At 40.2% G+C, this 23,934-nt stretch overlaps 1 protein-coding gene across 1 annotated transcript in view; it reads left to right on the forward strand.

Annotated features, from left to right (window-relative positions):
• GUCA1C (guanylate cyclase activator 1C) overlaps positions 1-22,317 on the forward strand; it is a 32,061-nt gene extending 9,744 nt beyond the window's left edge. Inside the window, 4 exon segments of the mRNA XM_032629421.1 lie at positions 10,804-10,855; positions 10,858-10,919; positions 15,677-15,810; positions 22,212-22,317. Of these exon segments, the coding sequence (XP_032485312.1) occupies positions 10,804-10,855; positions 10,858-10,919; positions 15,677-15,810; positions 22,212-22,317 (354 nt within the window).
• The last annotated feature ends 1,617 nt before the right edge of the window (positions 22,318-23,934 follow it).

Consider the following 23,934-nt stretch of genomic DNA (forward strand, 5'->3'; position numbering starts at 1 on the left):
GCCTGCGCAGAATGTCGATTACCGCACCTTTTTCCAATCACCTGTCCCCACCTCTCCATGCTCTCCACGCCTCAGACCACCCTGCTGCTTCATTCCTCATCCCATAAATACCCCCGCCCCTTGCTTTCTGCGGGGAAGATTTGAGTTCTGTTTTTCTGTCTCTTCGTCTGACTGCCTTGCCGCAAATATATAACTGCCTCAAATCTCGGTATCTCAGCATCTTGGCTTGCTGTGGTCAGGGCAAAACAAACCGTAACTGGTGCTCTCCAAGCAGTGCCATTGTCAGCTCTTAGACTGAGTCCAGGGTTCTCTAAGAATAATCTTTTGTTAGGTATGGACCTGCAGGAGGGCAGGGATGAGGCCATTTCCTCAGACAGAAGTGGGGTAACAGAAGTCTGATTACCGGTCTAGAAGAAATGGTGGGGGGAAAATGGACCTAAAAGACTTGTCAGAAGCTTTGGCTCCTGTAAAACTCTGAGGGCTTACAAGGGAGGTAGAAGTTTCTCTAAATTTGTGGGTTTGGAACTCAAACTCGTACCGAGTCCCAGCTCGTACAACTTGCTTGCTGCACGGCAGGCCAATAAGTCAGGGGATGGTGTTAGGGCCAGAATACAGACTTTTTGGAAAGCCAGCAGACCAAGAAGATGGCGGGCTAATATCCTAAAGAGCTATCTTAATTCGGGGTACAATTCAGGCCTCTCTACTGCTAAGGAAAAAGCGGGATTGCAGACTTCTTAGAGCCACTTGGCCTTGAAGGAAAGCATCCCATTTCTTTCTCTGCTTGCTCAGGTGGGCTGGATCACAGAGCTCCAGCAAAAAATTCAAGTAGTTAGCAGTTACTTTTACTTTACCACTCTTATCTCTGCTTATTCGAAAGGTTTCTAGGCTAAAAGTGAATTTATCTACAAGTAATGTCTGTAACTAACCCAGGACTACGGGATGGGAACTTTCTTAAGGGGACTTAATGAGCTATTCGGTCACAAGAAACATTTCTTTAACGCTTAACTTTTGACCTGAAGGGCTAAAGTAGTAAAATACATAGGCTAAAGAATGAGGGAAACAGTTTCAATGTGGTGTTCTGTTCTTTGTTACAAAACCATAAATAGAGCAGTGGTTTGAGCCAGAAAACATTGTCAACAAGGATACATTGGAACACTAGGATAAAACAAAACCGCCAACACAAATTCTCAGATTATTTAAATTAGCGACCTCAGACAAATCCTGGGAATCAAGCATGAGGGAATGGTGAGGAAGTTTTAGAAGCATGGGTGATTAACCTGTTTACAGGAAGAAAAGTGAGAAGGGCAAGCTGTGGGATTTAATGATGATTACAATGTAATAGTTTACTCATAATATGTACACAAATCAAATCTTTGCTTTAACATATCAGAAGTCCTTGCTCTTTTTAAGGAGCCCTTCTGTGAATCTCTTAAATCACCGGCCGGTCACCGAAGGGCCAGTGGGGGCAGTACCTTGGGAAGGGTGGGATTGCTGGGCTTCTGGCCCACCTCTGACCCTTACTGCTGTGGACAAGGCTCATGACCTCTTTGTGTCAAAGTCTTCAATCCCCAAACTGAGGCAAAACCTATACTGCCTACATTATCACTGAGCTCATGTGAAATAATGTTGGAGAAAACTTTGAAAATATGTGTAATAAACAGCCCACAAAAGGAGGGTATGTTTATCTGTAAAATGCAGGTAACACTGACCTCAGGCCCCAACAGATTAACTCTCCTTGTTACCAGCTCCAGTTATACTTCCAAACGACAAGACATGCCTACACGTGCAGGGGTTGCTTTCCTGCAATTTCTTGTCTTTTATTGACCTGAGTGCATCAGACATTCACCTTGCTGGTTGGGGCAACACTGGCCCTATGTAATGGTTGCCAGTCACAGAACAAAATTTATTACATGGGAATCATCTTAAGAGTTTTGACTGTCTTCTTAATCTAACCCAGGACACCTGAAAGGGAGCCCCAGCTCTACTTGACATTCAGAAGTGACCTTTGGTTACCTGGTTTCTTAGCTTCTCTTTGTGTGAGAGCCCTTAAAAATTGCAGTAGGCAACCTGGCTTTTTAACTTGTGTCATAATTGTTGCTGATCATTAACCCCCTGGCTGCCCTGCAGCCTGTAATACTGTATCTGGTTGTCTGGCCTACAAGGTGATTGCAATTACTGCTATAGGACACATTTACTGGAAACAGATGACCATCTATTCGATTGTAAACAACTAGGCCAAAATCTCTTAATAAGGGTGAAAACCAAGGCTACTAACTTCAGAACTCCCAGCACAGACATTCTTAGGAAACATTTGTTGGTGATTAATAAAAATACCTCATTTGTTTAGCACTTTAGAATTTACAAAGCCTTTTCCCGTATACCACCGATTATTAACATTTTGGCTGAGTCTCTCAGGCTTTTACCTGTTAAAGATACCAACTGTACTTGCTGATGTACAGTACATTTAAACTTAAGCTGTTGTAACTCATATGTTAACAAAATCTGTTGGAATTGTGGTTCTTAATTCTCGTTGCATACTAGAGGTGCAACTGAGTAGAACCCTATGGGACCTTCCTGGGAGAGACCACCCCATGTCCTCTGCCTGCCTCTTGCTTACAGAAAACTTGAGCCTCTAAGGCCTTCCCCAGATTCCAAAGAGCAAATTTAATCAGAAAAGTGAGAAAACGCAGAAACAAAGGAAAACAGTCAAGCAAGACAAAATAATAGCTTAGCCATTCAAGTCAAGGACCTTTAGTTCCTCCTGAACCACACCCTTGAGCTCTTGGGCAGATACTGAAATGCCCACCAGGTGGAAGAAGTTAAACTGCATGCTGACCACAAGCACGTAGATCCCCAAACTGGTTGGAACTAGAAGGTTGATGTTGACTTCGGATTACCTCACCACCAGCTGACTAGAAGTATGTCCACAAGCTGATCAAGCACTCAGCAACCTTCTCCCTCACCCTGTCTTTAAAAACCTTTCCCTGAAATCCACTGGGGAGTTCAGGTCTTTTGAGCATTAGCCGCTAATACTCCTTGCTTGGCCTTGCAATCAAACCCTGCACTTTCCTTCAGCACAACCCGGTATCGGTAGATTGGACTTACTGCACGCAGCTGAGCGGACCCAAGTTTGGTTCGGTAACAGAAGCACCTGGGGGTATTACAAATACCAGGGGCTGGGTCTCCACCTCAGTCCAACTGAATCAAAATGATGTTTTGTTTTACTCTGTCAGGGGGTTCAAATGTGCAGCCAGCACTGCTGTTATACCAGAAAGACCGCAGAGTGGCAGAAAACTGGGTTCTAGGCCCATTGGTACAAAGAGCTGTGTACCATGGATACATATAAAAAGGGAATTCTGGGTCCCAAACTATTAATTCAGAAACAGTTCCTCTGACTGTTCTTTTAGATACAGCCATAGTAAGAAAAAAAAAGTGCTGAAGCCAGGAATTATATAGGTACACACTTTCTACCTTCTAGCCTGCTGGCGTCCATATCCCCACTTCTCCTAGTTACTAAAGAACTAGGGTCCAGCCTCCTCCATGGGAAATAATACAGTCTTAGGAGGCAGGCTGACTGAGTTAGGGTGAGGCTGGCTTTTATTTTATCTGTTGCAGTATCAGTTGAAGGAGACAGGTGCTCGTAAGAAGAAACCCACATTGGCTAGTTGAAGAAGTTCCTTGCGGAAGGCTGCGGTTGCTATAGTCGGGGGCAGGTCTTCTGAAGTTGGCTTGTGCACAAGTGATCAAACTCGGACGATTATCTTGCCTTCTCCCAAACATATGCGAGACTGACTTCTAATTCACCATGGGCCGGGTACGTTGCTGGCTGCATTCTGGGGTCAGATGGTCAAGGCTCCCTGATACCCGGGAGACCTATTAACAGTCAGGACCTTGTTTGACAAGGCTTTGTCCTAGAATCCTCAGATTTTGTATAGTCACGGCCAAGACAAGAACAACCATGTCTGATCTGCATAACAATCACATTATAGAACCAATTTACCAGGCCAGCATCGTATTTCTCATATCACAGAGGCAAGGTTCTCCTCAGGACATTCCAGCAATTCCATGGCCGAAAGAGACTATGTTTGCTGTTAGTAGAAGTGTCAGTAGGTGAAAATGAGCTAGGTCATAAATGCCAAACGTCACGTTTCCCTTAACAGGTTTTAAAAATTCACAAAAGTATTTAAAAAGTATTCACATGTATTTGATGTGACAGAGATGACCCTTATTGCCTACTTTCTTTTCAGTTCCTAAAATGCAACATAAGTATCACGGACAGTTGTTGATCAACAATATAATGTGCTATACTCGCTCTCTGGGTTTCCTTCCGACCATCTGAGTAACCATTTTCAGGCAGAAATTTCAGTTCATATGTTGCTACTGACCTGCCACAACTGGCAAAATGTCACTGAAGTGTCACATGTAAAAGAATGAAAACATCTAAATGTCTCTAGGTTAGAGGCTGTGACGATTCATGAATTTTTCACAGATAGTGATTCTGTGAAAAGTAGCAGAAAGTTAATGCTGTTGAAGGGAATAGTTTTAATCTGGGCTAAAGTTTGGATTTTTGTTGGATTTGGATTATTTCCTGAGGGTGCACTAGAACAAACGGGGTTTTATGGCTAGTTGTTGTAATAACACTCATTTCTATTTCCACGATCTTAATGTTACTAGAACCCAGATGCCGCGCTTCATGGTTAATACTGTTAGGGCCTTGTTAGGGTTAAATGAGCTCCTATATGTAAAGCACAATGCCTGGCCCTATATGTATAGCAAAGATTACATCAACACCAACAGTTGTCACTGCCGTCATGATTATTATTATAATTGTTATTACTAGTCCAGTCCATTTTTCATCTGCAAAATGAAGGACTGTTTCCACTAAAATTCTATGATTTGAATCAATGAAATGAAGCCAAGTTTCCCTAATGATATTACCCAATTCATAAATTCATGGTTCTATCATTGGGACAAAACCCTAAAGAGAATGTCTCAAATATACTGAGATAACTTTCAATATACATATCTCAAGGTCACTCAGGCAAACAATGATGGCGGGACCATATTGAGCCTATCAGATGATATCTGCAGTGAGATTTTACCCAAAGGTTTTATAGGGTGGGGAGAATGGAGGAGTGAGGGCTGTAATGCAGAATGTAATGCAGGTGTGAAGCCCTGAAGAGGGGGGGGGAAATGCTGAACCAAAGCAAGGACCAGCTGCACAGTAAAGGAAGGCTCTAGATTCCCAGCCAAGAGCATGGGTGAAAACTAAGAACAGGATCGGCTGAAAGAGAACCAGTTTGTGTGCTGGTTCAGCCAATCAGCCATCCTGGAGGAGCAGCTGGGAACATTTCCTAGGGGAAACTGTAAGCAGAGAGAGGCTGTTCTCTATGGGGTGCTGGAGGCTAAACCATGGGTCAGGAAAGAGGGGCTAAGGATTCCAGAATGGACAGAAATGTTCATCAAACATGGGAGCAGGAGAGGGCAAGAGGAAGGATGAACACCTTCTGTCCTGCTGAGCCAGATGCTTACGGTGGCAGGATGAGGGAAGGCCTGGCAGTGGAGGCTCACAAGTCTCCCCTAGGCTGAGTGGCTTAGAGCACATGGCCAGCTTTACCTTGGGCAACACCAGGTATGAAGGAAACAGGACCCAAGGTGCAGCATCTTCAGATGCTCTTGAGTTAGCTCACTTTATATGATTGCACTACCAAGTAGTTCACACGTAGGAATCCACAACAACCCACTGCACTGAACATGTCCCATCTATTCAAGTCTACAAACACCTCTTCCAGAAAGAGAATTCAATTGTTATGAATTTTGAAGGCAATATTGGATGATATGAAGAGTCTTAGAGTAAGGCTGACTGGATCTTAAATCCTGGATCTACCCATACCCCAGTTTTGCTACTTTAACTAGTTTATCTAACCTCTCTGAAAATCAGTTTTCTCTTGTGTAAGATAAGAATAAGGCTACCTATAAGGCTGCTGTTAGAATGAGAGAGATGCATGGAGAGTGACCAGCACAGTCACTGGGACGTGGGCTACTCCCGACCTTTTCTTAAAATATATTAAGTTTCATTCTTAGTAATAAATAATAAAACAATTGTCTTCATATGCATATCAGCTCTATAATTTAACTTTCTACCTTCATTTCAAATTGATTATACTCTTAAAACAACTGTGATTTATGGCGGGGCATGAACATCACCTGGAGATCACACATTCACCTGTGGATTTCCTGTTGGACAAAAACACATGACTGATTTCCTTATTTTTTATTAGACTTCTAAAATTTCATCTCTTTAGTGGTAGCAAAAACTTAGTTTTTAAATCTTTAACCTTTATAGATATAAAGTATACCTTATATTTTCTGTACATTTTAGAGACCATGAGAAAGCTTAAATTTGAAGTTTCCATGCATTTTTTTTCTCTTTCTCTCATTTGAACCCCCCTCTACAAAATGATAACATATTAATGGAGCCAAACTCCTTCAGGAACCTGAGAAACTTTCATGTTTCCATATTTTGACCCCTGTTTAACTCTTCCCTGTAATCTACTCCATCCTAAGAACAAGATATATAAATCTATAAACATGTTGGGAGTAAAATTATTTTTGTACATAGGCTCCCAAACTCTCCTTTCCTGAGGCTCACCAGAATGGCTTTGTCTGCACCCAATTTTCCCCTCTCCTTCAACCTCAAAGGAGGATCCTGCCCTTGCCAAACTCATTTTTTAGGATTTTGTGATGCAGAATTATGAGAGAAGTTGGTGGAAGAAAAGAATGAAATGTTCTCATGGTAGGGCTGGCAGTGAAAGAATAGGGCCATGGAGATCGCTGAACACTGAGCAGCAGGGTGTACGTGGAGGAACAGATGGGAGAGGAAGGCGGTGTTGTGAAGAAACCCATAAATGTCTTGCAAGTTGTGTTCTTTCCAGAAATGAAAGACTTGCTGTTATTTTGGAATTAATTTTTGGTGGCTGGACTGTATTCATGACTATGTCATTATTCTGAGACTGAACCATGTGGGTCATAATTTTTCTAATTAGTCTTAATAAGGTTAAATTCATGTGAGACAAAGCCACAATGATAAGAGCCACTTGGAGTGATTGGTTAGATGTTAACATCACCTACGAAGAGCCACGGATAAGAAAAACAGCGTAGGTCCGTAGTTCGCAGAGCTTAGGATACATAAGAGTCACCTGAGGATCATTTTACATCTTGGACCCCATCCCAAGTAGTTTTGATGCTTTGTTGGGGTCAGAGTCTAGGAATCTGCAATATTTCATTGTCCCCACATGATTCTGACACAGAGTGTTTATGAACCCCATTCTGGCTCAAGGCCAGTAAGTGTCAGACTTCTCCAGAGTTCTGTGTGCCATGGGGGCTCCTGTAGCTCAACCACAGAAATATAATCTTAGCAGTGTTCCTTTGGGTTGGCCCAAAGAAAAGTCTCTAGACATTTTCTATTGCATGCTTCCTAGTCATTTTTGCAGAGACATCTCGCCTTCTCTGGGGCTCTTTATCTCCCCTCACCCTTCTTTGTAATCTGTAGATCAACTGAAGACAAGAATTGTTTTTTTCTGTTTTACAGAACAAGCATTTATCTAAAACCCTCTCCAACACGAACACAAGCTATTAAATTACATTCACCGGGGTTGTCTCACCAATGCAAATTTCTACAAAATCTTAATAGGACGATAATTGGAAAAAAGAGTAGTAGGGTGCGGATTGTAAGGATTAATTTGCCTGACTACATAACAGAATGCTGCAATGAAAACACGAAATGTTTTGCTTGCAGGAGCCTTTGAAAGAGGCTGCATCTGTCTAAGTAGAAATGTTTCCTCACCCATAATCAACTTTGGCTGTAGATTACCCAGGTTGCCCATTTGTAAACCACACAATGAAAATATTTATGCTTGTCTCCTGGTAGGGTTTGCCTAGAGCTTTCAGAGCCTTGATTGGAAGGTGTTAGGACCACCCACCCATGGTGCCTCATCATAAAATACCAAAAGTTCTAAAGACAACATTGCTCAATCTAGCCTGTCGCCATTCATCATGCAGGTGACACAGAAAATTGTGATTCCTGAAGCGGGACTCAATGTGAAATGAATCATTATGAAATATATGATTTTGTGGAAACGCTGGAATATCAACTTGCCAGCTCAGTCCTCCAGGGAAGATGCTTCTGTGACCTTTTGGTAAACATGCACAATAACTACCCAGGAAATGGCTGTATTGATTGGTCAGCCCTGGAGACGCACGAGTAAGAAGACCTAGGAGCAGATGTACCCGTGGTTAGATACTGTTCCACCTAGCTTATATCCTCCATACCTCTCTATCCTGTAATGATCATGTCCCACCAAATCTGGAGATGATATCTTGAAGACGATATTCATCTTAAATAAATTTCAACTCTATAATAATGTATTTCCCTTGTCTCAGCCATAGCTCTGCTAGGGATTAATAAGTGAAGCAGTAGCAAGCAATAAGAAAGGCAGATGGATAAAAGGTAAAACCACTTAATGTTTTGGATACTTGAGCCAACTTCCTTTAGGAAACCATTCTACCAGATTCCTATCTGTTAGCAGATGTCTTATCTCTTAAAAAACATATTAATTATTGATGGGCTAAAGATGCCTGTTGTAAAAATCTAATACCCAAAGGTAGTGAAATGATTTTTAAATATTTTTTTCTTTCTTTCCACAGTGTAGAAAATTTTAAAGTGTAATACATTTTGAAGACAATGCTATAGTGATTAACACACAGGCTTCCAATATCTGAGATGTTGTTGTTGTCTTAAAAAAAAAAAAAAAAAAAAGCATTAACCAGCCAAACAGGCTTGCTTCACATCCAGAACTGCTGGCGGTTTCTCAGTTACTTTTCTTAGAGACTTGGTGGAACTAGACTTAAAAGCTTAAGACTCAAATCAAACACATATCACTTTACAGACCAATAAGCCTAAAGCCCTTTATTTCCAAGGGAAAGGGGTATGTTATATCACATTCTGTTTTGTAAATAGGACTTGATATCCCAAATATTCCAAAGAGAATGCAGCAGATAGCATGTTTTCCTGGGCTGAAGATGCTGCCATGAGCAGCTAAAAGCGCATGGAGAAACAGTGGAGAGTGAGTCAGACACCTGCCTAGAGCTGGCCACCTTTCTCAAAACAGCTGAGCCTTTGGCTGAGCAAGGTTTGAAGTATATGATTCTTAAGAATGGCACAGGCTGTTTCTGTTTTCAACTGAGAATGTTTTACAGATTTAAAACAGAACGAGGGGAACCACCTAAGCTTGCACCCCTTAAACAATCTTTTCTAAGATTGAATATAACAAAAATCATTATTAAAAAAGAGGCTGGGGACACACAGTTTTTGAAGCACAAGCCTACTGTGTCCCCCTCTGCCTGGCAAAGCAATAAAGTTATTCTTTTCTACTTCACCCAAAACTCTGCCTCTGAGATTCGATTTGGCACCGGTGCACAGAGGCCAAGATTTTGGCATCACTGGTATATGTCTGCATTATTTCCTTTCAGGTACTTTGATTGAATATGAAATGAGCTAACATGTAAAAGTGATTCTCTGAGGGATACTGCTCCCTCCCCTCCCTCCCTCCTTTCCTCCCTCCCCCCCTTCTTCCTTCCTTTCTTTCTCTTTCTCTCTCTCTCTCTCTCTTTCTTTCTTTCTTCCTCTTTTTCTTCTTTCCACCAGGACCAGGGGAAATTTCCTCCTATACTGCACATTAGGTCCAAGATTAAACCAAATCTGCCACGGCTTCAAGTTCAAGGCTCTTTCTGCTTCACAAACCTCTTGCTGTTACAATCTCTGAAAACCATGTCTAATACAAAAATGTTTCTGAATTTTGAATCTATTGGAGTCATAATGTCATGTTGATATGCTTTTGGAGAATTTAAGAAGCAATGCTGAATTCAACTTCTTACCGAAACCGAGCAGGACCCTGTGGGGCCCTCCTGGGCACAAAAGACTTTCCAGGTCCCCCATTTCTTATTTCCAGGGTAAAGGTTTCAGCCTCCTAGACCTGCCCTGAGTTCCAAAGGGCCGATTCAAACAGCTACTAATCAAGGAAAGAGGGAATGCAGTAACAAAGGAGGAACAATCAAGAAACTGTAGTGCAGCAATTAAAACAGGATCCTGGTCCCTCCTCAAGAAAAAAAGAAAAAAGAAAAAAACAGAAAAAAAGAGGCTAATAAGGGGACTTCCCCGGGGGTCCAGTGGTTAAGACTCCGCCTTCCAATGCAGGGGGCACAGGTTCGATCTCCCCTGGGAGGCCAAGAATTTAAAAAAAAAAAAGGAGGCTAATAAATTTTGATTCATACTGAAAATGATGCAATTAAAAGGAATCCTGGAGATTAGCAGTCCAAAAACTTCCACCAGTTTCTCTAAAACAGTACAGAATTTAGCTACTTGGTATGTTTCCCTTCAATTAAAAATTCGTTCCTGGTCTTCTCGCTGAGTGGACGACAAAACCTGAAGATATTCAGAAGAAGACAACTACTGTAGGGTGCTCAGTGGTGAGGACTCAGCCTTCCATCATGGCATTTCAGAACCTTTTTTTGTCATAAGAAGTAGACATTTTCTCTAAAAATGTACTCACCTATTTAAAGTTACTTGTTTTTGTACACTTTATACCCATTAAAAAAAAATTAAGTGCCAGGGAAAAGTTTTATGCCAAAATCTTGTGGGTTGTATTAAATTGTACTGATGGTCCTGCTCATGAATGATGACTTTGCAAATAAAAAATAATTGGTCTTAAATATTTATTTCCCTTTCCACCTTGCTTTCCATAGGATGGATGTATTGCTGCTGTAAATCTAGTAGTACAAGGAAAAATGAAGCAAAACTTCTCCATGATGCAGATGGAAATGGTTCTATTGACAAAAGGGAACTACTGAACATCTTCGTGGTAAGTGAAGTAGTAAAGTATCCTTTTCAGGACATTATATAGTTAATTCAGTTTTCTTCCCTGTGGAGTCAGTGACAGTTCCCTATGTGGTCGGCTATCCTTTTCAGGACATTATATAGTTAATTCAGTTTTCTTCCCTGTGGAGTCAGTGACAGTTCCCTATGTGGTCGGCTATTCTCGGGATATATGTTTGGAATGGCTGAAGCAATGTCAGTTTCACCATCCTGTTGGTTACTGAATGTGCAATTGTGTATCAGCATTTTCTTCTGGGTGCAGTCCACTCTGAAGCTTACAAACTTAGCAGGGTATTGAGATGAAAAATAAACAGGATGATGGGCTTCCCTGGTGGCGTAGTGGTTGAGAGTCCGCCTGTGGATGCAGGGGACGTGGGTTCGTGCCCCGGTCCGGGAGGATCCCACATGCCACGAAGCAGCTGGGCCCGTGAGCCATGGCCGCTGAGCCTGTGCGTCCGGAGCCCGTGTACCGCAAAAAAAAAAAAAATAATAATAATAATAATAAAGTAAACATGATGTCCTAAAACAACTTATCATGTTTTCTCTGCCTCGGTGCAGAAAGTCTGTGGGAGCAGCTAAAATACAAGATGGTTTATATAGCAAAAAGACATGGACAAAGAATAAAGGTACCTGAGGAACTAATCTTTCTGGGAGCTCGACTAAAGTATTTTCTAATAGATAGCTCAGGGATCTCAGAGATCCTTTCCACCTCTAAAGTTCAAGGAGTCCCTTTATAAATCTTACCGCCCCACCCTCTGCCAGTGGAATGAGGATAGTGATTACCATGGTATGAGATAAAATGGGTCCCAGAGTAAAAGAGTATTAAGTGGGACACTGTGCCTGAATAAAGATATGAAGTAAAATAAACATTATGAATGTAATACACTGAATTTGTAACACAGAATCAGATATCTTAGAAATGATCTGGTCCAAATGCTCCCCTCTATAGATGCAGCTGAGTCCCAAACATGATACATAGTATAAATCTTAGCAAAAATGCGAGGAAAAATCAATGGGTAGAGCTACAATTATGACTGAATATTTTAACAAATGGACAAAGCTGTTAAAAATTTAAAACTATTTTAGCAAATGTATAGTTAACCAATATATGGAAAGAATTCAAGAGTATGATAATACTAATATTGCTTCCACTTTAATCTCATCAGAAAGAGTACTAAGATGTATTTTGTAGTTGAACTTTGTAAGCATTAAAATTCAGAAATTCGGCATACATACTACATGTTGCAACACAAAATTGGGAATCTAAAATATTCTATAGAGAATTCCCAACCCCATGTAAATTTTCAAATATCCTCTTAAATATACTTATTTTAAAAACATTAAAAAAGTAATACAGCATACAAGTATTAGGGGGTGCCTCCAAAGCAGTACTCAGATCAGGGGTTTGTATTCTGGGATCTATGGATCTATGGCCTTCAGGAATCCTTGGCCACCCCCTTGGAATCAAGGGCAAAATTTTGCCTGCACGTGATCCATTTTCTTCAGGGGAGGGAGAGGGTCATCATATTTTCAAAAGAACTAGGAAGAACAGAAGGATAAAAGTGATTATTTTCTAAATCTTATAGGAAAATTTACATAGGTTTTCATTAGTTAAAATGTATAGCTTAGTGAGTCAAGGAAAGAGAAATATTAAGTAGCTAGTTGAGTTTTTCCTTAAAATGTTTAGAAAGAGAACAAAATAAAAGTAGGGAAACAAATAATGAAAGCACAGAGCAGAAATTAATTTAATAATTGGATACTATTTGTCTTTGATTAAATCAATAAAGATTAAAAACAATAAGATGTAATTCTGTCAAGGGCACTGTGAGAAGAGCGCCCTTACACACTGTAGAGGGAGCATAAATGGATATAACATTCCTGGAAATTGGGTGGTCTGCATTAACAGGCTAAAATTTATCTTCATTTTTAGGGTCAACGTTACTTACTTTTGGTCAGGAAAAACAATAATTAATGTTGCCAAAGATAAACGTTCTATGATTTTACATCACAAAATCATTTAAGATAGTAAAAATAAAAAACAACCTAAAGGAGGGTAATTTTTAAATTAATGCAATGGAATATGTACTTATAAAAAAAATCAGTGGTCTACAAAAATACTCTCTATATAATGGCAAGTGAAAGAAAAACAGGGTAAAGAATAATACATACTGTATAACATAAGTTCTCTCAACATATGATACCAGGATGTTAAAATGGAATTCAGCCTAGGTATCAAGAGATTCGAAGGAAGTACTAGATTATAGGCAGAATTTACAATGGAAGTAGTTACATCTTAATCTCACTTTAAGGGTATGAAACGGTCAAGATGAGGGTTTTGGAGAAGGACTGCTGGAGAGGATTTCTTGTGTGAAAGCCCCCACGTCAGTAGCATGAGGGTTTAAGGAGACCAGTGAGGTGTGGCGTGCCCTGCAGTTTGGGGAACATGATGTTCCAGTGTTTGAGTCACACGTGAGAAATCTAAAGAGCAGACCGTGGCAGCAGAGTAGCAGGATGCATTCCTGGAATCTGCTGGGACAAAGGATGCTTGGGTTTCTCCATGGATCAGCTATGGGCCACTGAGAGAAGAAGCCGGCAGAGAGCTGTCTTGGATCTTGTCCAGCTGAGCCACTTGGAGAAGTGAGGACTCCTCAGAAGAAGAAAACTAGAGGTAGATCTGGAGAGCGGTTCTCAACCAGGAGCGACTTTCCACTCCTATTCCCCCAGGGAACACTTGGCAAAGTGTGGAGACATTTTGGTTGTCAACTGGAGAGATGGGGAGGGTGTGGTGCTACTACTATCTATTGTTTAGGGACCAGGGATGCTGCTAAACATTCTACCATGCACAGGACAATGCAGAGCAAGAAAGAATTGTCGAGTCCAAAACGTCAGTGGTGCAGATGTTGAGAAACCCAGACTTGGAGCCTGTAGAGGGAGCCTCAAGGGATCAGCTGGAATAGGTAGAAATAGAAATACCATTCTTGCATATATGCTCAACAAAAATTTGTGTACATGATCATCAAAAGACCTGACCAGGAGTGTTCATAACAATTTTTGTAATAATCAAGAAGTGGAAATAGCTCATGTACATCAACAGTAGAATGGCTTTAAATTGTGGTATATTTTCCCAATGATATACTATAAAACAATGAGGATAAATAAACTATTGCTATGTACAACAACATGCATGAATTCCACATACTTTAAAAAAACTGCGTGATTCATGTCTAGGGAGTTGCAGGAGAGTCTCAGTAGTGAAAAGGGGGTGGGAGGCCTCAGAGAAATAGTGGTCTTTAAACATCTGCTATCCGGAGAGCTCTGAAACTATATGATCATGACAGTACCTGCCAAGTCAGGGCTCTCCTGGTCCCCTTTTCTCTCCTCTCTCCTGCTGTTCACACTCAGAGGGGTCAGAGAAGGGCTTAGTAAGATGCAGGAGAAAGAGTAGATGTACTAAATGAGGAAGGAAAGAAGGAAACAAACCATGCCTCCTTGCCCTACCCCCATGCTTCTCCTAGAAGAAGAGGGAAAGTATGAGGCACCCTGACATCTCCCTTCAAATTATTATCCTCTTAGGCCTCATCAATCTTCCAGTCAATCCTTCACTCTCACTTATATTGCCTGGAGTTGGGTGATGGACAAATTCTAGAAATTTCATAATCTTTTCTTATGACTTATGCATGCAGTCTAGTATCACTTCAGGATGTGGGAATACTGGATGCCTAGCCAATCTTTCAAGGCTTTCAGAGCCTCTGCAAAGACACTGAGAAACCTTAAAAACTTTCATCTAATAGGCTACCTGTATCTAACCGTTACTCTTGTATTATCTGACTGTGAGATCTTAGCTTGCTAAGGCCAAGAGTGGTGCTTTGCCACTGTTAATTATGATTGATCCTTGGATTCAGGATTAGTAATGCTTGGGAAGCAGCAAGAGAGAGTTCTATTTAAGACCATGCCTCTAATTGAAATATGTTGCCAGCAGTTTTTCTAAAGATTCCTTCATGTTCAATCAGGATAGTTATGTTCAAATTCCCAGATGACTAATCCATTCTCTCTCTGTCTCTCTTTCATTTTATTAGGAATTTCTACATCAAATATGGGTCATTTAATTTAATCACCTGGGGCAAGGGTGGGGGTGGGGGGGAAGGATGGTTGAATCGTCTCTCTAGGAAAGCTGGAAATGTCATTTTCCCTGCGTCCCCTGATAGCTTTTATGATGAAAAGTTGCTAGTGGGGTGTGAGAAATTCAGTGTCCTTCCAAGGCATGCATATCTGTCTTCCCAGTTGATCACTCTGCAAAAGGGCACAAAAAAAACCAAAGGTGCCAGTGGCAGAAGCCAGAGAGGAAGGATTAGATGCTTACAGAGCATCCTTTTATATTCATCTTAAGATCAAAGATAATTAGTCTAAAATGAGAACACTGTTTTCTGGGTCCAGAATTCTTATGACAGTTACCACTTCGATGTTTTCTCCAGTGGGCTCTTAGAATCTTTTGTTACTTAATATGTTGAATGGATCCCTTTGTTCTGTAGAAAAAACCTAGACTATACTCAGTTCATTTAATTTCCAAGCCTCATTACCCAGAACTGATACACAATCTTTTTATCTGTTTTTAACAACTGAAACAGGTTGGATAGCAAAACTGACATAAACAATTGCCCCAATTCTGTCACATTGGGGTAAGAAATGTCACAAAATGAGTTTGCTTCCAGAAGAGTTGAACTCTCTGATTTAGTTTCTTTGCAGGCACTACAAGCCCTCAATGGCCAGCAAACTCTGAATCTTGAAGAATTTACCAACTTGGTGTTCCATAAGATCGATACAAACGATGACAGCAAAGTAGCTACTCACCTTGGTCTCACTTTTCTTACCGAGCAGGAGTTAGTGACAGTGTGCGAGATGCCCCATTTAGACAAAAGCATGAACCTTTCAAGCAAACCCCACTTGTAATATCACTGGGGCTTCATAATTTGACCGGTACAATGTTCTCCAGTTGATACAATTGAATTGAATAAATATTTATTGACCATATTTACACTTAATGCACAGGGATTGAGACTTTGGTATATATAAAGAAGAGTAAAGGGAGATAAAAGGAAAAAAAAGTTAGAGAATAGGAGATGAAGGGCCCTCTGCTGTTTGCTCTGGGAATTTCTTTCTACTAGAGGCTTCTCATCAACTTACGAATAAACTTGTTTTCCCTCCTAACTTCAATTATGCCATCTTCTATCAGATTTTTCCTTCCCTTTGGCAGTACATTTCCGGAAAGAGTTGTCCACACTTGCCTCCACTTCTGCTCTATCTTTTCTACATTTCTACTCTTTCTGCTCATTTCTTCAGCTGCGTTTTTTACCTGAAAATCTGGTCTCCTCTTTATCTCAGAGAAGGTGCGCTTCGTCAGAGGTAGGAGTGAGAAGGGAGGGTGTTTACACCAAATGGTTTTAATCTGTAAACTGGGAGATGAGCATATTTGAGATGGAGGCATCATATCTAGGGATGATCCTTGAGAAACAGAAAGCTTGGAATTGTGGAAAATATGATGTTAGTAAGATTAAAAAGGGGTGGGGTTTCCCTGGTGGCACAGTGGTTGAGAGTCCGCCTGCCGATGCAGGGCACACGGGTTCTTGCCGCGGTCCGGGAAGATCCCACATGCCGCGGAGTGGCTGGACCCGTGAGCCATGGCCTCTGAGCCTGCGCATCCGGAGCCTGTGCTCCACAACGGGAGAGGCCACAACAGTGAGAGGCCCGCGTACCGCAAAAAACAAACAAACAAAACAAATGAACAAGTCAGTTCATGTGAAAGCTTGCAAGGAACAGATTCAGACCACCCAGAGTTGATAAGGAGGCTAGGTAAAGCTAGAAAAGAACCAGAAAAATGGAGAGAGGAAGGCCCGGTGAGGCCACTGAAAACTTTATTTGGAATATGCATCCGAAAATGGTAATCATCAAACAGGAGAAATGCCAGAGATTTTGTCGTGTTTTGTTTTCATTTTTAATCCCAGAGGGGCTGCAAGATGGCAGGGGTTGGAGTAGAGAGGATAAACCATTCAACCCAGGGTCAAAATCGTTGCTCAAAGGATGAGTATTCTGGAAGTAGACGGAACATCATGAACGTTTAAGACTTAGCATTGTAAGTGAATTTCAAAAGGACAGGTCAAGAATGTTTGAAAATATCCATGGATCCTGCTTGTAGTGCTGGCAGCAGGTGGGGGGGTGTTGGGGAATAGGAAAAGTGACTTCCCATAGAGAAGTATGAGGGTGGCTCAGTTTGAGGAATCGGAAAACATGTTCCAGAAAACAGAAAATTGTGCAGGACTTTTTGTTTCCTATCTGTGCTGGTTCCTCAAGAACAAAGTATAAGGAACCAATAAAATAGGGAATGTAGTTGGAAGGGGCCTAGAAATAGAAAGAGCTAAGTTGAAAAAGGATGTGAATCTGAAAGAGAGAAGGTGTTGGGCTCAGGCAACTGAGGTTACCTGCAATTCGGGAACTAGGATCTTTGACCTGTAAGAGTATCTCAGAAGGAAGAGGATACATTATGATTTCTGGACAGTTTAGAGATCTAATCGCACAATTCATTTCCTCTGATATAAAAACTTATATTTTAAGGAAAAATATTGGCTTTTGTAAAATGAAGATATCAAATAAACTAGTTACACTCTGGAGTAACAATGAAACACTGTTTCTTGGCAAATGCATATACGGAATTAAAACTGATAGAACTTGCTTTTACATGGAAATTATTGGAGACTGTTGTATTATCTCGTCAAGGGACAGCTGGGTCATTCCATGTATCAAGAAAAAAAGATGCTAAAATTGTTCTGTTGAACACAGACAGCTCGGTGCACCAGAGGACAAGGAAGAGAAAGTAATGAAGACATAGAGGGCTGATATTTGCAGAAGTGTAAAAGGACTTTGCCAGTATTTGACAGAGGAGAATAAAGTGCTTCACTCACATGTAAAGGGAAAGTGAGCATCACAGAGAATATTTGCAGTTGTACAAGCCTAAGTGTATATACCTCAAATAAGATTTCTGTTGTTATCATTGTTATCGAAACATCAGTGTTGGGAGAAATGGGGATGTTTGATTAGGTGTACCAGAATAGTGTTGCCTATGTGCCAACTTATATCTTTTTTGATTTCTCAAAATAAAAAGCAGCAAGCACACTACTGGTATCTGGTGATCCAATGAATATTGAAACCACAGATCCCCAGCACACCCAGATACAACCAAAACAACTTCAGGAACATATATGAAAATCCCAATTTGAATGCCAATTGTCTGCAAAAGAATGACCAACATCAAATCTGTTGGAACAGAAAAATACACAATAGCTGTAGAATTCTAGACATAATTATCATGGTCATTAGCAAATCAAAGTTAGAAGATTAATCAAAAGAGAGGTATAGGGTTAATGCTAAGATAATAAAATGATGAAGAGCCATAAGCTCCATGAGGGCAAGAGCTATTCTGTTTTACGTACTTTGGTACTTCCTGTGCTCTCACACTTTCTGGCACATAATAAGTGCTCCATAAATAGTTGTAAAATGAATGAGTGTCTGATAAGATGTCATATGAAAAGGAAATGAAGAAATAAAGAAGAAACGAGCAATATGCAATGCTATCTGTAGGAAGAAAGGCCTCTAGGAGACAAGTTTGGAAATTAACATATACTTGAAAATGCATTGCAAATGTCAAAATATAAACACAGATTGTTTAGCAGAAGTTAATTACCAGTGGAAAGTAGCACTGGGGGGCCAGAGAGAGGTTAAAGGGAGATTCTTTCTTTTTATTACACTTTTCTGTAGGGTTAGTTGTTTTTTGTTTTTGTTACCATAAGCATGTATCATTGCTATAATTCAACAAGTTAGTTTTTATTTTTATTTTATGAACAAAAGCTTCCAGGAAGGAGATCTTGAAGAGAATCACAAGGACAGAAAATTGAAGCTCAACATTCAATATTATTGAAGAATGAAAACAGAAGGGTCCTCAAGACAAGTCAGGATACATGATCGAGCATGAAATTCTGCAGACTTTACTTGGAAGTATAGCAATTGGCATGCTACCATGCGCTGCTTAGGAGTCGTTCTTGACATGATTTAGGAAGATTTATAGATACTGTTCACAACCTCAAGAGCAGAAAGTGTCCAGACAACAAAGCGCCAAATAGCCCAGGGACAAAGGAGACTTAAGTGGCTCGTAATAATAAACCATGCAAGTGAAAAGAGAGGAAATGAAAGGTTATTGAGCAGATATTTGGAGTAAAAGAAAACAGGGACAGAACATAATGGAAGACCTTTTACTGAGCGACTAACCAGAAAGACCAGTGTTTTAGACTGGAACACCATGGAATCAAACTGGGAAACTGGGAACTACCAGGAGATAATACGGAATCAAGTTTCTTTATAAAAGAGAAAAAACTGCAGCGTTTAACACTCTGCTATAAAATACTGCTAAATGCCTCTAGTGCCACCTTGCTAATGAATACAGAGCTTGTCATTTAAAATCCTGCATCCTCCCTTGAGAATCTGGTTCTTCTTATCTCCCGAGACACTCCAGTCCCACCTTTGCTAATTTCCCAGCCCCAGCACAAATTTTCATGAGGTTCTTATTTGAAAGAATTGAAAAACAATTCCTTGACACAGGTTGGCTTCTTTTCTAGGTTGACTTCTTTAGAGCAAGAAATGCTAATGTGAGCGTGTACAGTAAGTTTTGACTTTTTGGAGGGAAGAGGCAATTTTTGGGTAGTGTTATAAGAACATTTAAGATATTAATGGGAAGAAATACATGATCCATAAATATCAACAAAATAACCAGATTGCAAAAACAAGACTAAAGACAATATTCGAGCAGCTGTCCTATCACCAATTAAACTGCTGAACTTGGTAGTGAGTAATGGAAAAGCATCCACAGCACTGAACTTCAGAGTCCCCAGGAGTAGCGAATGTGTTCACCAACACAACAAACAGCCCTGAATAACGTGGATATAAATTATGTGCATATGTATATTTCAACATATAAAAACTGTGCAATTCTGAATTATGCCTGACAAAGATTGATATGTGTTTTTAAATAGAAAAAAAAATAATGAAAACTCAGACATGATTTTAGGTCCTTCTGAGTCCCATGATCTCCAGCTCAATCATCTCTCAGCAGCTTCAGCTCTTGGCTGGTCGATCTTTTGATGGGAAGCTTCTGGATCTGCACAGGCAATCCTTTCTAGGGAGACCCAGCAACCAACCTTCTAATTTGTCTGGGCGTAAATCCACAGGCAAACTGAAGAGGATTAGGAAGCAATGTGTAAGAATATCAGAAGAAGGAAAGCAATTCGTCAGCCTAGGATTTCTGAGCACCTTCCACATTCACAACCCTGGTTGGCTGTGCTGGTGGGGCCGTGTAGTGATGGAAATGGCAGTTGTAGTCAGGGCTTGATAAATGTTCGGAGAATGAATGAATTAATGCTAAGACTTAGAAGGAAAAGAGCGAGGAAAACTTCAAAATACGTATTTAGAAATAGTAAGCATCATAAGTTGCTATAGGTAGAGGTTGGCTTAATTTGGAAAAGAGAAATTCTTTTTTGGTAAGTGATAACGTGGAAAAAGCAAATATGCAGAGTTCATGGTATTTTGAAAAACGTGATGAAACATCAGCGAAAAATTCCATCTTTTAAGTTGTTAAAAGAGGAAATATTAAAAGTTGTCATCACAAGAAAAATACTTGTAACTATGTGAGGTGATGGATATTGACTAAACTTACTGTGGTAATCATTTTACAATATATACATATCAAATTATTATGTTGCACCCCTTAAACTAATATGTTATGTCAATTATATTGCAATAAAAAGAATCCCCCAAAAGCATTTTCTTTCTTCTCTTTTCCACATCAGTAACCTGCATTGCTTTTCAACACAGGCAACTATCTCCCAGCACCTTCCGATACAGCTTCTTTCCTTGCCAGCAGTGAGAATGGAGAAGTGTTATTATAACTAAGTGGTCAAAACAGATTTCAGCTCCCCTATCTCCACTCCCACTTCTCTGTTGGTCATGCTGAGTCCCTAGAAGTTTGAAAAATCTTTCGGGTTGTGAACTTAGCAGTGTGTTTTCCCTTTGCAAAGGATGGTTATTCTTCTGTTACTTATGATCCCCTGACTTTTCCTGGGATACATAGGGAATTCTAATCCTACCTGCTGTTACCGGGGTTTTGCACAGACTTCTTTGGCATAAGGAAAACATAAGGAACAAAGATTAGATTTCTCTGTGAAAAAAAAAAAAAAAAAGACAAAACCTATATTAGTATTTTGCCATGGAAACCAAAAGGAAAGTATCTTATGAGAATGTGATGATGTATGCTTTATATTTGAGCCACTATTGTGGCATTTAGATAGTTGTCTTTATCCATTAAAAAGTACAGGGAGAGTATAACACTTGCTTTCACTTCCTGCTGACTTTCTGCCTCAGGGGCATGTTCCCTAGTTAGTGACTCAGTGTACTTCGCTTGTCCTTGGTTGACCTCCCACCAAGCCACAAACCCTATTAAGTACAGTCTCCTTAAGATCAGAAAATTCATCTGTACCTTTCAACTTGAATATGCCCATAATTACAATCCAAATGATTTAAATCGAGAACCCCTCATGCCCAACCCCCAAATGTTGAAAAGTTGTCTTGTAGGATGAGGGTAGTGGGAAACAAGTCAGCAGGTGCCCATGGGTATAAGGCGATAGTTTTATAGCACTGGGCTGGTCAGCATAGACCTAAGGCTTAAGTCAAGGTGATACAATGAGAAATCAAAAAACGAGAAAAGGAGAGGAGAACTAGGGAATGAATAAACGTTTAACCTTCTGCACAGCTTTGGATGGTCCTTGAAATTATTTCCTCAGGGAGAAGAATATTGAAAACAGCCTTGCAAACAGTCATTTCCTTCTGATCTTAGAAGTCTGCAATTTTCATGCTCCTATGACTTGGTCATAGCTTCAAGATTAAAGGTCAAATAATCAATATCGTGTAGAGATGTAAATGTATATGTGAACACAGGTACATTACCTGATGTTCTCAACTCAAAATGAAAAGAGATTTTATTCGTCACCTGTATTTTCACCTAACAACCCTACCATTGAATGCTTTTCTATATAAGGACATTCAAGGAATTGAGAGTCTGGTTGAGATGAAAGGATATAAAAAGACGAATGTCGATAAAAATGCCAGTGAATATATTGTATATGCTAGTGGGTGGTATTAGACAAAGGCTCTTGCTAATTGTTCTTTTACTATTTTATGGGAGAATTGACTTTAGAAGAATTTATCAATGGCATGAAAAAAGAATAGCATCTTCTGGAGGTTGTTTCCAAGAGTTTCGACCTTTCCAATGTACTGCAAGTAATCTGTGATGGGAAACAGCCAGATAGACGTAGGAGAGAGGCTTCTTCCAAACCATCTGACAAGGCTTGTCTAGGGAAGGTGAAAATGAAGTGGCTATGGGAACGCCTTAGCCAGCTTTCATTGGATACAAAACTTTCAGTGGAGAAGAAATGTGATTTTCTGTACATACGTGCTATTGATTTCAGGTTTTTATTATCATTGGTGTCCGCTTATGAATAACCCACTTAAGTCCCACAGAGACTGTCATAAAGATCCTAGACAGAAGCAGTGTTGCTTCTGTTTATACATTAGTCCTCTCTCCGCAGATTAGAATGGGGTGATTAAACTGAAGGATTGCCTCCATAGCTATCAGTTCAAAATAGAGCTCGCATGTATGTTTTCTTGCCCACCTAATTTGGTCTGCATCTTGAAATAGAACTGGATTATCTGGGCAGTGTCTCCACAGCTTAGCATTCTTAGACTAAACGTGCATTTGGCACATGTGTTTGCTGCCTCGTGGCTCTTGTCGCATCTGTATATTATAAGTGACTGAGTTCTGGTCTGTTGAGAAACTTTTTTTTTTTTCTGCCCTTTTTCTCCTCCCCTACTCTGAACGCTGTCTTGAATCAGTAGTAATGTCCTGCTCCGAAGGAAAAGTCTTAAACTATGTAGTAAAAGGAGAAAATTTCCAGCTGGGCAATGAGAATGTTTCCATCTGATTTGTTAAAAATCTGGGTCCAATTGTGCATGAAAATGCGATGCATCATCTGTAATTATTATGCCAGTTGGAGGTTTGATCAGAACAGCAGACAGCCAGGCTGTGCAACAATAAGCACTTGACATTTCAAACAGTCCTGACATTATAGCTCTGACATTTCATTTTTTATATCCTTTCCCAAAAATGAAATGATGAATGGGATTTCTTGATGGGTTAGAACTTTTAAAGTTTTGGGTTCTATATCACAGGCCCATTAGTACCTCTGTCAATGCCATGCTTCTTATGGAAGCACAGTGGAGATTGAAGAGGAGATGTAAGCTGTCTTTATGTTAAAAGCTTCCTAATTACACTTTCAAATTTGGGTTAAAAACACACAACTTAAACTACAAATACAGGAGTGGACTGTCCCTATCTCCTCCATAGTTACAGATGTGGATAAACTATAGATAGAGTTATAGATGAGACACACATGGCAGTAGAAATGAAGTGTAAATGGAGGTAGGAAAGTTATAGGCAAATATATTGATGAAGATACAGATGAAGATCATATAGATGGAAGTAGAAATATTCTAGGATCTTCCAGTAGGCTTTGAGGAGATTTACAAAGTACATAATGTAATGTAAAATATGTTGAAATAAAATGATCACAGATAAAGTAAGGTGAGAAAAATCATTGCAGCCATAATGCCACAAAGTCCTGCTCATTTGGCAAAGGTGGGCTACCCACTGGACTCTGAGCTCCCTAGCAGTAGAGGTGAAAAGGAAAACATCATTACAGTCTTACCCCAGCATCAGCCCCATCCTGCAGTAGTGGTTGATTTCATTTTTTTTTTCACCCACATTCCTCTGAGGCACCCAATATCCTTTCCACATAAAAATGGGTCCCAGTTCCCCCTTCCAGGCTTCTGTGTTCTAATAACCTCAACCC

The sequence above is a fragment of the Phocoena sinus genome, chromosome 4 (genome assembly GCF_008692025.1).
Source record: "Phocoena sinus isolate mPhoSin1 chromosome 4, mPhoSin1.pri, whole genome shotgun sequence".
Lineage (NCBI taxonomy): Eukaryota > Metazoa > Chordata > Mammalia > Artiodactyla > Phocoenidae > Phocoena > Phocoena sinus.